Source organism: Hipposideros armiger, unplaced genomic scaffold, assembly GCF_001890085.2.
Source record: "Hipposideros armiger isolate ML-2016 unplaced genomic scaffold, ASM189008v1 scaffold_88, whole genome shotgun sequence".
In the NCBI taxonomy this organism is placed as follows: Eukaryota; Metazoa; Chordata; class Mammalia; order Chiroptera; family Hipposideridae; genus Hipposideros; species Hipposideros armiger.
Window position 1 is genome coordinate 4,084,725 of NW_017731438.1, and position 15,741 is coordinate 4,100,465.

The window sequence follows — 15,741 nt, forward strand, 5'->3', positions numbered from 1 at the left end:
ATAGTAGCAAAATTACAGTTATAGAGTAGCAATGAAAATAATTTTATGGTTGGGGGTCACCACAACATGAGGAACTGTATTAAGGGGTTGCGGCATTAGGAAGGTTGAGAACTGCTGCTTTAGGGCAAGTTTTGAGGGAATTGATTAAGTTTCAGCTTTCATATGTATTATAAAAATCAGACTCTACATTTTCCTTCCTGAGAAGATATTCTCATTATCTTAATTGGACCTAAACATTATTGAAATTTTTTTAATCATAGATTTACAATCATAGATTTACAAATATTGTATTGGGGAACATCCTCAAAGATCATTTCCAAAATCTTTGACCTTACACAATGACACCACTCATCATGTAGGTTGATATTAAATATATTCAATAACTAGAACACTAATATAAATTAATATGTAAATCAATAATTCTAAAATAATATAAATTAATATGTAAATCAATAATTCTAAAATCTGTTTTCTTACATTACCTAAATAAGTCAAACTCTATTTTTGTAAAATTGCTTACCAAGTGATACATGTGCTGGTTGTAGCAACAGTGAGGTCACACAGTATATACCAGCTGTATATAACTCGGGTTTTAGAGGAAAAATGTTGGCAATTCACAGTTCTTGCCAGCTCCGTGTTTTTTGTCTTCTGCCACTTGCAACAGTCTGATTTACCACTCTGCATCATAGATACTTCAGTTCTTTCATCAAGCCCTCAGACTCATGTTTTACAGAAAAATCAGAATTAGAAGAATGTTTTAAAGTTATCGAAGCTATGATTTCTTAAGCTGCCAATGGGAAGCTTCCTCTATGGTAAACTTATTTTATGAAAAAAAATAACACTTAATAATCTTATCTGTTAAGCTGAAGAGTATTTATAGGCATAATGGGGGAGAAAATTTGAAATCAGGTTTGTTTTTTTAAAAAATCTATTGTGTGTGTGTATGTGTAGGAGTGGAGAAGTTTCATTTTTTTGCATCTATCTATCAATCATCTGTTTACTATAAAGGTTTGCTTTCAGGTATTCCAATAAGAGATACACAAACAAATTAGAAATTAGAGTGTTCACTGTAGGGTTTAAGAAGACTAAAACTTGAGAAGAAAAATGTGTGGCCAGAAAAAGCACTATTAATTAGAAGTAGATTGAGACTAATTTCTTGTATGCTTACACTATTTTACAAAGAGGCCAGTGAAGCTGTAAAATACTTATTTATGTTAGTAATGGGAGAGGAGGATGGGGATGAAAACAGGAGAAATGTGGGCATTGTGGGTGTGGGAATGACAATGGAAAGTGATTTGGGTTGGGGCAGTCAGACCTGCCAACAAAGAATTAGCAAAGATGACTTCTAAATGTCAGAACATCAATCAGAATTATTTCTCAGAGTTGAGGATATTTTTTTAACAAGATTTTCTTTCTTAGAAGGTTTTCCTTTTTTCATTACTTTAGCCAGTGAATTGACTAGTTTATATTAAAAAATAATTAAGAAAGGAACTTTGAAAAGAAAGGAAATCCTAACTGTAGACACCGCACTTTAATGCTTGCAAGTTTTTTCACCCTTTTTCAGGACCTAAGGAGAGCCACCTTGTGTGTCAGTGAGGGTTCTATCAGAGAAGCAGAACACACACACACACACACACACACACACACACACACACACACACACACACACACATACTTTTTTCTTTTAAGACGTTTTATACATATGTGCTGTGTGTGTATATGTATATATCGGGGGTGCCAAAAAAAATGCATACAAGTGGACACTTTGGTCAGTGTTGCTCAAGCGGTAGTTTGCAATAATCAGAAGTGTCTGGATGCTGATGGTAACCACTTTGAGCACCTCTTGTAATTGCAGAAGTCAAACGTGACTTGTATTCATCTTTTGTTATCAGTATATATTGAGTATTACAATTTTAATAGCTTTTTCCTTTCTTAAAATGTGTATACTTTTTTTTGGGCACCCACTGTATATGGAGAATTATTTATATATGTGAGATAATGGAGTAGTGTATTTATATATGGACGTTTGTTCCAAGGAATTGGTTTATGTGACTATGGGTGTTGTAGAGTCTGATTGAAATTGAGGGGGAGGGGGGCAAACTGGCAGACGGGAAATTCTTGCTTAGGAACTGAAGCTGCTCTTTTGCTCTTAAGGCCTTTCAACTGATTGGATGAGGCCCACCCACATTATCAAGGGCAATCTTTTTATTATTATTATTTTTTTATTGTGAAATACACATTTTTTAGAATTAGTTTCAGCTGTACAACACAGTGCAATAGTTATACTTTTTACCCCTTGAAATGACAACCCAATCCGCTGCCCTACTTCCCCCCGCAATATCATACATATCTATTACAATTCCCTTGACTCCACTCCCACACTATACTCCACGTCCCATGACTATACATATGTATGTATTCACTTATAGTTGACATACAATATTATACAACATCAGCTTCAGGTGTACAGTGCAGAATCAAGCCTCTACCCCACCCATGATGCGGTCTCCCTAGCAAGACATGTGACTATCTGACACTCTACAAAATATTTACAACATTATTAATTATATTCCCCGAACTGTCTTTCATATCCAAGGGCAATTTATACTTAAAGTCAACTGATTCTCAATGTTAACCACATTTACAAAACGCCTTCACAGCAAAACCTAGATTAGTGTCTGACTGAATAACTGAGCACTGTGGGCTAGCCAGATTAACACATAAAACTACCACGCCAGAAGACCTCTCCAGACTTGAAATTCCAATTATTATTCCTTGAGGCAACATTTTTCTTTTCAAACTTAGTTTTTCAAGGGAAAAAGAAATGACTTTTTTTAAAGGTTCATTTAAAAAATCATATTACAAAAGAGATTTTTCTCATTTTCCTCTAATTCCTTTGCAAATCTCAGTTAATTACAGCTTTATCTCAGGGTGTTTGGGCCACTACAGCTACTTTGAGACTAGAGAGTTGAAACACTGAAAAGAGGCTGTTGCTGCTTTAAGTGAAGCCAGCTGCTCAGCCTTCAGGTGGAGTCACTTCCTATCCTGTGATAAGACTCACCTGTGCATACTTGTCAGTCATTACCAGAGGGCACTGGGGGTACCTTTAGATCAGCATGGTAAGTGGTGGTAAGTGGCCACCGTTCTTGTGTGTTGTTGATAGTGTTGCTTTGGTGTTGTAGCAAATTTTACTCATCATATTTGACCCTCTTCTCCACCAAGCAATTCTTAAAAAATTATTAATACGAGAGAAGAAAAATTTAAAGAGTCATTTGTTTCTTTCAATGGCCAAGTTTGAAGCGGATTTGAATAAGCCCTTATCTATTCAGCTGTAGTTTTACTGCTTTGGGGTGGGGGAAAGCTTATTTGATTTGCAGTTGCTCATTGCCTTTAATTGAAGTGCACAAGCATTTAGTTTTTGTATTTGTTTGAGACTTGGTGTGCTGTTTTTTTTCTATAGAAATCAATTGCTTTGCTTTCAGTTATGCTCTTAGAGTTTCTGGGGACTTCAGACCCAGGTTACCATCGCTAAGCTGATAAGTGCTAGGAGGTAAAGTGCACAGATATCTTTGTCCTCTCTCGAGTTTAGTCCTTTGGGGATGATAATGAATATAGTTACTTAAATATTGGGTTGTCAGAAAAGTCATGACATATTTTTTCTATGTTTTTCGTTGCAAAAATGGGTATGACTTTTCCAACAACTCAATAATTCTGTTTGGGGACCACCTTTTAAGATCTGCTTTCCTTTTAATCTCTTATGTGCCAGTCACAGTAATATTTAGTATCTTAGAATTTTTTATTCTTAAATGGAAGCAATCTTTCAAACCGCTTTTTCATCTTTGATCTTCTCACCCCCACTGGACTCTCTCTCCAACAATTTAAAGATGTTTAAATTGTTTTGCTCTTAAAAATGATGCCTTTGTACACGAGGGATCCTTGTGGCAATGGAAATGTTCTGTGTCTTGACTGTATCAATTCAGTATTCTGGGCTTGATATTGACTATAGTCTTGTAAGGTATTTCCATTGAGGAAAATGGATAAGGGGTACAGGCGATCTTCTGTATTATTTCTTATAACCACTTATCAAAATTGATATTCAGTGGGCCTTTTACAAACCTTTTATTGTTTTATAGCTTTATTAATATTTTTACAGATTGTTTGGAAAAGAGGGAAAGACTAAGAGGAGAATAAGGTGAAAACAGCCTTTGGTGCCCTGGGGCACAGTTATGTTATAAACTCTGCTGCTTCTCAAGCCAGCGGGGGCAAGACTGGTCCTTGTTGGGCCAAGTTTTCCTGCAGAGGATGGACGGTATCACTTCTCTGTCTGGACCACATGGGTAATGGATGTAGATGAAAAAAAAATCCAGCCTAAGAGAAAATGTATTAGAGTTTATTTGAGCCACACTGATGACAATTGCTGGGAAGCAAAAATCTCAACGGATTGAGAAAATGCTCTGCAAAATGGCGGTTTGCAGTTTATTTTATACACAGAATCAAATGAGGAGGGTTACATGAAATCCACTGGTGGTAGGTTTAAGGGGGTGGGAGAAAGCAAAGCAGGGAAATCTCTGGGATTGGATAAAAGTAAATTGGAGAGGCAGGTACTCTTTTACATAGGTGGGTACAGGATAGTTAATACTGGGTTGTTGGAAAAGTCATGACGCATTTTTGCAAAGAAAAACATAAAAAAAATACATCATGACTTTTTTGACAACACAATAGTTCGCTTTTTAGGGCACAGAGAGATGGTAATCAGGACAGGAATAACAATGAGGGATTCTGTAGTTTCCTGCTCTGGTCTGGAAAAAGGGATCACTGACATTCCAAGGATGTCATTTTAGGTGCAAAAAGACAATAGACAGGCTCACTTAAGGCAAAGATTGACCTGATCAAGGAAACTTCAGGCTAAAGATGTGACTTCCCACCATGGTACACCTTAGTTAGGAATTTTTTATGTTCACACAATCCTATGTGGTTATTTTCAGTCTCCTGAGCTTGTCAGGTTTAACATGTGGTCCCTTTTCCATCCACATGGACCACATGAAGACCAGCAATTTTTTTTTTTATGTTGGTGATTATTTTTATTGTGAATGTTGTGAGCACAGGCCACAGGCGCTGTGAGAGAAATCTACATGCAAGTGGTTTTCATGATGTAAAAACAATGAATCGCCCCATTTTCAATTTTTACCTGAATCTAGGGATTTCAGTAGTTTTTGATCCTGATGACAGTAGCTGATGTACTGAGATCATTTGAAGTCCAACAGGAGGGAAGAAAGGTGTGTGAGGAGGCTGTTGTGGTGGAATTCTTTTTTGAGATTTTGTGCCCCAGAGGTTGGAATATTGGTTGGTCTGAAGTGAAGTGCTTTCTTAATCAAGTTCACAGCTTTTGTCATGAGACTCATGGCTGCACAGAGAAGAAACAAAAAGGAAGTACCCAGGAGGTGAGCTTGAATTCCTCATAAAGCAAAGAGGGGTGTGTATGCCTCATGAATCCAGGAGACAAAGTTCAAGGGTTTGATGCCCCAGCAGGAACAGAGTCTAAGCCAGATTGCAGGGGTGTGACCGGCCAGGCTTCCCTCCATCCCTCTGACTAGAGATCTTTTTGTAGTTGAATCTCAGACCTTGGAAAAGTGCAGCCCTGGACTACGGGAGGGTTGCCTATCAGCGTATCAGGCAAACAGCGTAAAGGGCCCTTATGATGCCGAAAACAGGCTTCTTACTGTTGGGAATGTGTTCCATGACCATAGTAATCAAAACTCAACTCTCAAATGAGGAGATATTTGTGTTTGTTTAAATTACAAAAAAATTACAAAAAAAAGTATTTGCCTTTTTAAAAATGTGAATGGTGATTTAGGATAGGAGAGTGGAGGCCGATGAGGGTGAATGGAAACAGTCAAGTTTAAACAAGAAAAGAAATCACTTACTACCCAGATGTAACTAGTTGTGGGTTGTTAAATCTATAGCATGTTTCCTTGGCAAATTTTCCACTGCTTTTAAGCTTAGAACATCCTTCCTTTTTTAGAGCACATGTGGAGAGTAAATATAAAATTTCAAGATATAAAAAGGTAATATCTTTATCTGCAATGGGTTTTAATATGTGTCAAGGCTATATATTGATTTTGGTTTTATTCTTTTCCAATAACTAGCTAATTTTTTTCTTAGTGGGACAGCTTGATTTTGTACGTATATAATTATAGATAGTCTTCACTCATTCTTAGCCTACCCTACAATAGGTAATTAATTTATGTTGTTGAAAAAAACCTTTTAATGGGATTGGAGTCCTTGGTTCAATCGTTCTTAAAGCTTACCTGTATCTTGGTTTTGGGTTTCCATGAGACACTTTTAATTAGCCTTAGAATAAATTTCTCTTGTTGGCATAAGCTGGCTTGGTTTCTGTCAGTTGTAAGCAGAAGTGCTGAGTGATGTGGCTCATGAGATCTAAAAAGTCCTGCTCAGTTCTGAGTTACTACCGCTTATTTCAGAGGGAGTGCCTTTCCATTCACGTGGGCCAAGCTGGCGTCCAGATTGGGGATGCTTGCTGGGAACTCTATTGCCTGGAACATGGGATCCAACCAGATGGCACTGTTCTCGACAGTAAAAAGGATCGGTCGGAAAAGGCTAAGATGGCGTCTATGGCTGCCTCTTTCAATACCTTCTTTTCTGAGACCAGAGCTGGGAAGCATGTACCCAGAGCACTCTTCATGGACCTGGAGCCAACTGTTATAGGTAATGTAAGTTTTATATTCCAGCGTACTTGACCAAGTCCACAATCAAAACAAACAAATCAAGTGTCAGTGGGTGGGATTGTCAGGTGATATGAGTCTATCTGAACAGGATCATGTGGTGTCAGCCAGGAAGGCTCAAGTGATCTTTCAACAGCTCTGTCAGGAAACATTGTTGTCATCCTCCATTTATAGATGAGGAAACTGCGTCTTGGGAAGGTTATGGAACTTGCCTTGGATCATTGAGTTATGAGAGTACAACTGACTTTGACCCCAGGGCTTCCTTCTCATAAAAGCCATTCTCTTTTAACAGAAAAGCAGCGTAACCAAGTGGAGAAGAAAATGTAAGGATTTATAACAGCACTAATAGATGTGTTAATAGTAAGCCATATAAAATTGCCACCGGATGACCATTTTTTTACCAGAAACTCTCAATTTCAAATGATGCAATGTCACAATAAGAGAAATTTCTGTGACGTATAGCAGTATCATCGAAGCAGGATGAGTACCTGGGGAGTTATAAAAAGTCTCCTCAGGCAGCATTTGCAAATTCACAGAGGCATGGAGGACCATGCAAGTTTGGGAGGTGTTCAGTATGGCTGGAACTTCAGGTATGAGTAAGACAGTGATGGGAGAGTAGGCTAAAAGGATAGTCAGGGCTGAGTTGTGGACCTACATAGGGGGAAGTAAGGGAGTATGCTCAGAGAAAGGACTTTGCAAGTTTATGATTTTTGGGGGACAGTTTTGAGTGATGGTGATTCAAGTAGAGTGGAGCTGAATAACATTGGGGGTAAGGAAACCAAGGCACCATCAAATAATCATGTTTAATACCCATGGAAGTCCCTGAGGATGCTGGTTCAGGATGCTGGGCCAGGTACTAAAGTCTCTGAGCAATGTGGAAAAGTGCCTGGAAGTTGGAGTAGATGGTTTGGGCAGTGCTGATCTCCCAAAAGTGGGTTTCACTGCAAGATTTGTGGAGCTAACTACCCTCAATATCTCAATTGGACATTGCCATGAAGAAGCAGGCTTCCAGAAGTTCCCTCCTTAGACTGAACTCAGCCTTAGAGCTCCTGGTGAGAAGCAAAGAGTCCATCCAGTGTCATATGCCCACTTATGTCTTGTTTATAAATCTATCTTTTAAAAATCCCAACTTTGGTAGTAGTGTGTGTGTGTGTGTGTGTGTGTGTGTGTGTGTGTGTGTGAGTCAAAAGTCATTTGAAGTCAATTTTAGTAAATTTAAACATTGAGGGTATATAAAATTGTGATTTAGAAATTCATATGCAGGAGAGCAAGGTGAATTGACAGTCATCTTACTCTTAGAAACTTAAAGCTTTTCCTCATAGGCAGTAAGCTTCTAGGACTACCTGTAGATAACTATAGTGTCCAGGCCAATGACATATAGTGAGATAAATCTGCATAAATCCATGTCAGGAAGTCAGTTTTATCATTATTATTTATAATTCCTGTTTTATGAGCCATGCATTATGCTCTACAACCTCATTTAATCCTCATAATAACTCAGTGGGGTGGGTCTTGTTACTATGCTTATTTGGGAGGTGAAATAATTGGGGCTTAAAGACTGCTATAGCTAAGTGAGAAAGGCAAGATATGAACGCAGGAAAGTGATTCTTTTTTTTTCTTTTTCTTTTTTTTAGATTTTTTTGGGAATTGGGGGATGGGAACAGCGCTGGGGAATTGGGGGAGGGGGAACAGACAAGCTGCTGTCCTTTTTGTTCTTCAGTCTAGTTGTGGAGGACGTTGCTTCATTGGACCAAGTTGGCACCATCATTGTGCTCTTCCTGGGCAAGGCAGATCAGTTGCTGGCTTCTGGATGGCTGCTCACGGTGGCTGCTGGCTGCTCACACTGGCTGCTGGCTACAAACGGTAGCCCATGGCAACCCACTGCAGCAGGGGCTGCGGCCTATGCTGCCCAGTCTCCGGCGACTCACGGCAGCCCAGCTCCAGGTTGAGCTGTTGTTCAGCATCTTAGCTGTGGAGGGCAGTGTCACTGGCCCTCATATGAGGGATCCGAACCGGCCCTCTGGCGTTCCAAGCCAGCTCTTAACCAACGTGCCACTTGGCCGGCCCAGGAAATTCATTCTTGAACACATGCTATTAACTATGCAACATCCTGCTGTAACCAGGGCAACATTTCCACATTCCATGAAAAGGCGTTGAAACCAGGCAGAGATACACTTGGTTGTATTGAATGCTCCCAACATCTTCCCACTGATTTTCCTACTTCATGCATTTGTGTTAACTGCATTTGAGCTGTGTGGGCATTTGAGAGTGCCACCCCTTCTTCGTTAAAGCCTCTTTTAAAACATTCTACTAATAATTTAGATTGGTATGCTTTTCCAGCACACAGTTGACAATTTGTGGATAGAAATACTTGTCTTAAAATGCCCAAATGCCGCAGGATGTGTGGTGGGTTGATAGTGTCTCCCAAAAATCTACGTCCACCCACAACCCCAGAATATACTTAGTTTGGAAATAGGGTCTTTGCAGATGTACTTAGTTAAGGGAGGTCACACTAGATTAGGGTGGGCCCTGAGTCCAAGGATCTGTGTCCTTATAAGAAGAGCGGACTCACAGGAAAAGGGACATGCATGATGGAGGCAGAGAAGGGAGTGATGCCACTGCTATCCGGGAACTCCAGGAATTGTCAAGAGTCCCCAGGAGTTTGGGGAGAGGTCCGGAACAGTTTCTCCCTCAGAGGAGGAAGCAACCCTGCGCCCACACCTTGATTTTGGACTGCTGGCCTCCTGAACTATGAGAGAATAAATTTCTCATTTTAAGCTGCCAAGTTTGTTGTAATTTGTTGCAGCAGCCCTAAGAAACTAATAAAGAGTGTATGACAGAAAGACATACTTACAATTTATAGGGACGAGTTATACCTTTTCCTAGACTAAGGAAGGCCAAGTCAGCATTTTAAATCCACTGCTTTACAACATTGGGGGGGGGACAGAAGGGAGCCACGGTCTAGGGCTGTGCGAGAACTCAGAGGGCTAGCAGTGGACGGAGTGGAATGGCTGACCTGCTTTCCTCTCTTCAAATCACAGATGGGCTTCGAACAGGCAAGTACCGTTCACTCTTCCACCCAGAGCTGCTCATTAGTGGGAAGGAAGATGCTGCAAACAACTATGCCCGAGGCCACTACTCTATGGGATCAAAGGTTATCGACCTTGTGCTAGAGAGGATGCGAAAACTGGCAAGTGGCTCCTATCTCCTGAGCTGGGGTTGGGGGGCGAATGCCTGAGTGCCTGGGATCTGGCAGGACACCTTCCAAGCATCACCAGCATTTGTACCACCCACATCATCGCGTCGCCACCCAACCTGTCTCCTTGGAACCTCCTGCGATGCTCACAGCTGGGAAGTGTCCCAATGTGGGCTTTGATTACACCTTGTTACACAGGAAGGTTGGCAGAAGCCTTCACACTTTCTGTACAGTCCCATCTACTCTTTTATTTTCTTTTTAGATTTATGAGGAAATGTTTTATTTTATTCCCCTCCCCCTGGTTTACTGAGATATAATTGACATAATATTGTGTAAATTAAGGTGGACAATGTCATGATTTGGTACACATACTATATATTGTGAAATGCTTACCACAATAGGGTTAGTTAACACATCCATCCCCTCAAATAATTACATTTTTCATTTCTTTTGTGGTAACAACACTTAAAATCTACTCTCTTAGCAACTTTCAAGTATACAATCAGAATTGTTAACTATAGTCACCATGCTGTACATTCGTGCTCTAGAACTTGAATTTACTCTCTCACTGAAAGTTTGGACCCTTTAACCCAAATCTCTCCATTTCTCCCACCCCCGAGTGCTTGGAAACTACTATTCTAGTCTCCATTTCTACAAGTTTAGATTCCATACATGAGTGAGATCATCCAGTATTTGTCTTTCTCTGTCTGACTTATTTCACTTTACGTAATGCCCACAAGGTCCATCCATGCCACAAATGGCAGAATTTCCATCTTTTTTAACAATTTTTTTTATGACTAGCCCCCATTTACTCTTGCTTCTGCTAACTCATGGTTTATCTTGTTATCAGAGACTTCCAAAGCACTCTAAAACTTTTCATTTTCCAATAGTAACCAATATTTGTAAAGTTAACAGGAGGCACATCCTACCTGGAGATTGGTTACTCTATTGACAGTTAATTCTTTAAGGACTTGAGTCTGGAGAACCTTTTTTTGAGTAAATATTTTGGTGTTTGGCATAATGATTAGGTAATACAATGCCTGTTACACCAGCCCAGTAGGTTGGGCATAGAAGTGACAGGCACTTCATCTACCATGGTGGCGGGGGGGACTAGATGGCTTCAATGTTTTGTTAGTCATTTTCTTTGTTATTGATAAAGACCTAAAGATACAGATTAATTCAGGGAGGGCAGTGGAAGATAGCTGAATATTTATGATTTGCTTAGAGTAAACCTCTAAATGCTTTCCCACCCCAGAAGTAACCACTCAAGTACATGTCCAAGTAGATATGCTTGTGGTGTAGTTGATCATGGTAAACCAGTACTTCCTGAACTTGCTGTGTCCCACCATTGCCGCTGCCTCTGGGCTGATTTGGCTGAGTTCCCACATCTCATTTCCTTTCCCAGGCAGAGCCATGCAGTGGACTTCAGGGATTTTTGATTTTCCGGAGCTTCGGAGGAGGCACTGGATCAGGGTTCACATCTCTGTTAATGGAGCAGCTCTCAATACACTATGGTAGGAAGACTAAACTGGAGTTCTGTGTCTACCCAGCCCCGAGGATCTCCTCTGCCATGGTAGAGCCCTACAACTCAGTCCTCACCACCCATTCCACCCTGGAGCACTCGGACTGTACCTTCATGGTGGACAATGAGGCCCTCTATGACATCTGCCATCATCAACTTGGCGTTGAACACCCCTCTTACACCAGCATTAATAGGTTGATAAGTCAAGCTGTGTCTTCCATTACTGCTTCTCTCCGGTTTGAAGGGCCTTTGAACGTGGACCTAATTGAATTCCAGACCAACCTGGTACCTTACCCGAGAATACATTTCCCCATGACAGCCTTTGCCCCTATCATTTCTGCTGACAAGGCCTACCATGAGGCGTTCTCTGTGTCAGACATCACCACTGCTTGCTTTGAGTTCCCCAACCAGCTGGTCAAGTGTGACCCTAGACTGGGGCAATACATGGCCTGCTGCCTTCTCTACAGGGGGGATGTGGTCCCTAAGGATGTGAATGCAGCGATTGCAGCCGTGAAGTCAAGGCACTCTGTTCAGTTTGTAGATTGGTGTCCAACCGGTTTTAAGGTGGGCATCAACAACCACCCGCCCACGGTGATGCCAGGGGGGGTCATGGCTAAAGTCCAGCGGGCTGTCTGCATGCTCAGCAATACCACGGCAGTTGTGGAGGCCTGGGCTCGCCTGGACCACAAGTTTGACCTCATGTATGCCAAGAAGGCGTTTCTACACTGGTATATCAGAGAAGGCATGGAAGAAGGGGAGTTCTTAGAGGCCAGGGAGGATCTGGCAGCTCTAGAGAAGGATTATGAGGAAGTGGGCCAAAGTTTTACATATGATGGTGAAAATGAATGTTAAGTTGAAGTGTCGTGCTTTCTTCTCAATTGTACAGTTAGTGATTAGAAGAAGAATCAAATCAAATCAACAAGACCCAAGGTCCCACACTAAATTAAATGAGCTAATGTTAACAGTGAGCACATATTTCCTTGTCTGTTAATGTAATTCAGGACCATGACCTGTGAACCTTCTAAGGTTTTGGAGTCCTTTGAATTTCTGGGTTATATCTTTTTTTCTTTTTTTGTCAGAATGGAAACCTGACTTATTCTTTGCTTTTTAAACCAAGAGACTATGAAACCCTAATGTTAATGCTTTCCCTTTCTTGTGACTGAGGTGGAAAACAGCACAGTATTGATTATTAATGTTATTCCCCCATGTCTATATATTTTGTACATTGATTAAATAATGAGCATTTTCAGTATGCATTCTTTTCCTTCTTCCAAATGTGGGCCATATACTCTCAGTTTGCTTTTTATACAAACAAGCAACAAGAATATTTTTGGGCCTTTCACAAATCGGAATCTCTGTGTTCTGCAGGTCAGAAGGCAAAGTGATCTCTTTCAGCTCCCCTTCCTTGAGGAGGTGTTCTCAAAGTGTGGCCTGTAGAACCCTGCATTAGAGCCATTTCAGAGGTTTAGAAAAAACTCAGACTCTCGAACTTCACTACGGACTTGCTAAATGAGAAGCCCTGGGGATTGGAGGGGGTGTGACCCAAGGATTTGAAGTTTAAAAAACACTTCCTAGGATTAATTTCTGATATTAAACAACCCCCTTTTCAAAGGAGTTATAATTTAATATGGACAAAATAGCTATAAATGCATTAAAATCACTAGCCAGATTTTTAAAATCCATGATGTTTAGTCTGACTAATAGTTGGAATTAAAGTAAATATATGAGTGATAGTGCAAAGGTGTCACTTGGGCTGGCATTGTTCATGAGCTGAAGGTAGATAGTTTTCAGGTGCTTCATTCATCTGTGGTTTTACCTTTCCACCTTAGTCCTCCAATTATTTTCTCTTGGCCAGGACATGGTCAGTGCTTTTGGTCCAGTGGGCCCTACAGCCTTGGCTGGAGGTGTAGTAGTGTGTGTCTTATTGTGGGATTTATCAGACGGCACTGCTGCACCTTCTTAATGTGCCACCTGGACCCCAGAACTGCTGCTTCATCTGTAACAGGTTCCTGGTAAGTGCTTTTACATCCTAACATCACTGCCCTGAGATGTGGCCTTCAAGAGCTCCATTTGAACAGTGTACCTTTGTGCCTGTTTTCAGCTCAAACCATTGTCATCAGGGAGGCCAATGACCACAGTTTGGTGGAAATGATATTTAGATACTCTTCAATGCCTGTGAAGGGGTTGTTTTCCAGCCCACACAACTATCAGTGAGTTTTTGCTCAGTCCTCAGTCTCTGAGTATTTGACTGGATCTCCAAGGCCATCTGCCAAGGGTTCAATCTATGCTGACACCAGAACAATGTCATACCGGAGTTCCCTTTGTAACCGAGGCCAATTAATTCTAAAATATACCAGGATTTCCAGTACTGTAAGAGGGAAAGGAATATGATTCTTATTCTCATGATTCTGACTTGCTGTGATCAAGCATTTGGAGAAAAGTAAAAAAAAAATTGTTTTTCTTCAAATGAAAGGAGTGATTTGGTGAACCTCACTGTCACTTTCACCAAACCCAACATAGACCAACAATGGACTGTCAGCTCTTTGTTTAAGTATGGAAGAAAACCTTCTATACTTAAAGGAGCCTGCAGCAGTGTCCAGGTGGCTAAAGACCTATCTTAGGCTAAAGTCCTGTAACAAAAAACAGTTATAAGTATTTTTGTTTGAAGTTTTGTGATGAAATAATGATTGGAAGCTTATGTAGATAAGCCCTGATTGATAACTATCCTATGAAAATATTTTTAAAAGGCTGAGCATTTTCTAGGTAACGCAAAACGCATTTTAAAAAACCCATATTGGTGAAGGTGATGTATATTCACTCAGAAAATCTTTACTGGGTTGCTTCATTTGTACAAACACTGTCAGATAAAAATGCTTATCATTTTAAAAAGAAATCATGATTATAATTACCCAAGGAGAACTTACAGTGATTACCATTAGCAAAGACAAAATTATAGTAATATTACGTGTGTTATTACCCGGTACCAGGCACTCTGCTAAGTGCTTAATGTATATATTATCTCATTTAGTCCTCTTGGTGACTGAGGTCAGTTTTTATCCCATTTTTTTAAAAAAGATTTTATTGGGGAATTGGGGGATGGGAACAGCGCTGGGGAATCGAGGAAGGGGAACAGATAGGTAGATAAATTGCTGTTTTGTTCTTCAGTCTAGCTGTGGAGGACATCACTTCACTGGCCCACGCTGGTATAATCACTGTACTCTTCCTGGGTGAGGCAATCGGCCACCGGTCATTGGTTGGCCGTTCACCGCGGCTCACAGCAGCTCCCACCGGTTGCTAGCGCCCACACCGGCCGCCAGCCACCCATGCAGCTCATGGCAGCCCACTGCAGCCCCGCTGCAGCCTATGCCCGTTGCCTGTGACCCACAGCAGCTCAGCTCCAGGTCAAGCCGCTGTTCACCATCCCAGCTGCAGAGGGCGCAGCGTCACCAGCCCTTAACGTGGGATCCAAACCGGGGCCCTGCTGCTTAGAGCTGGCGCTCCCAAGCGAGCTCTTAACCAACTGAACCACTCAGCCGGCCCCCAAGGGGCTTATTCAATTAATCTATGTCACTCATGTTTGCATTTAAAATCATATCTATCTTATTCAGTTGTAAATAAAGCTATTTGACGACCTAACATTTCACATACTTGTGAGCTTTAGGATTAGAGCTCCTAGAGCAGCGGTTCTCAACCTGTGGGTCGCGACCCCAAATGACCCTTTCACAGGGGTCGCCTAAGACCATCGGAAAACAAAAAGATATTTACATTACGATTCATAATAGTAGCAAAATTACAGTTATAGAGTAGCAACAAAAATAATTTTATGGTTGGCGGTCACCACAACATGAGGAACTGTATGATGGGGTCGCGGCAATAGGAAGGTTGAGAACCGCTGTCCTAGAGAATAGTCATCAAGACTCAAATACTTTTCTTTAGGCTGTTTCTTTTAATCAAGTTCATCACTGTAAAATGGAAGATTTAACACGGAAGAAATATTTAACTAGATATCAGGAAAGATGGGTCCAGGACTTGACTCTTACAATTATGTGATCTTGAAATATATACTTAGCTTCTCCATATTGTCAAATCCCCGTGTTGGACAAGGTTATTTCTAAGACCCTTTCCAGTTCCAAGGTTTTGTGAGTCTAAGAATTGATTAAGTTGTAATGTTACTTGCCTCTACATGCCATACATAAATATTAGATTTACCAAGTATTTTTACTTATTATTCATATTTCCTCTCTATTAGCTTATTAAATATTCATTTAAAAATTCTTTTA

General features: G+C 40.7%; 1 protein-coding gene across 1 annotated transcript; it reads left to right on the top strand.

Annotated features, from left to right (window-relative positions):
• Positions 1-6,431: 6,431 nt before the first annotated feature.
• Positions 6,432-12,694, top strand: TUBAL3 (tubulin alpha like 3). The gene is made up of 3 exons (XM_019644535.1): positions 6,432-6,726; positions 9,785-9,937; positions 11,349-12,694. The coding sequence occupies exons 1-3, from the start codon at positions 6,432-6,434 to the stop codon at positions 12,311-12,313; spliced, it is 1,413 nt and encodes a 470-aa protein (XP_019500080.1). The 3' UTR covers positions 12,314-12,694.
• Positions 12,695-15,741: the final 3,047 nt, after the last annotated feature.

What these genes read in the sequence shown, in the direction of transcription:
- TUBAL3 (XM_019644535.1), top strand. Translation starts at nt 6,432, where the DNA reads ATGAGATCTAAAAAGTCCTGCTCAGTTCTGAGTTACTACCGCTTATTT. An exon ending in CCTGGAGCCAACTGTTATAG is followed by an intron (nt 6,727 to 9,784) that starts GTAATGTAAGTT and finishes TTCAAATCACAG; the next exon opens with ATGGGCTTCGAACAGGCAAG. An exon ending in GAGGATGCGAAAACTGGCAA is followed by an intron (nt 9,938 to 11,348) that starts GTGGCTCCTATC and finishes TTTCCCAGGCAG; the next exon opens with AGCCATGCAGTGGACTTCAG.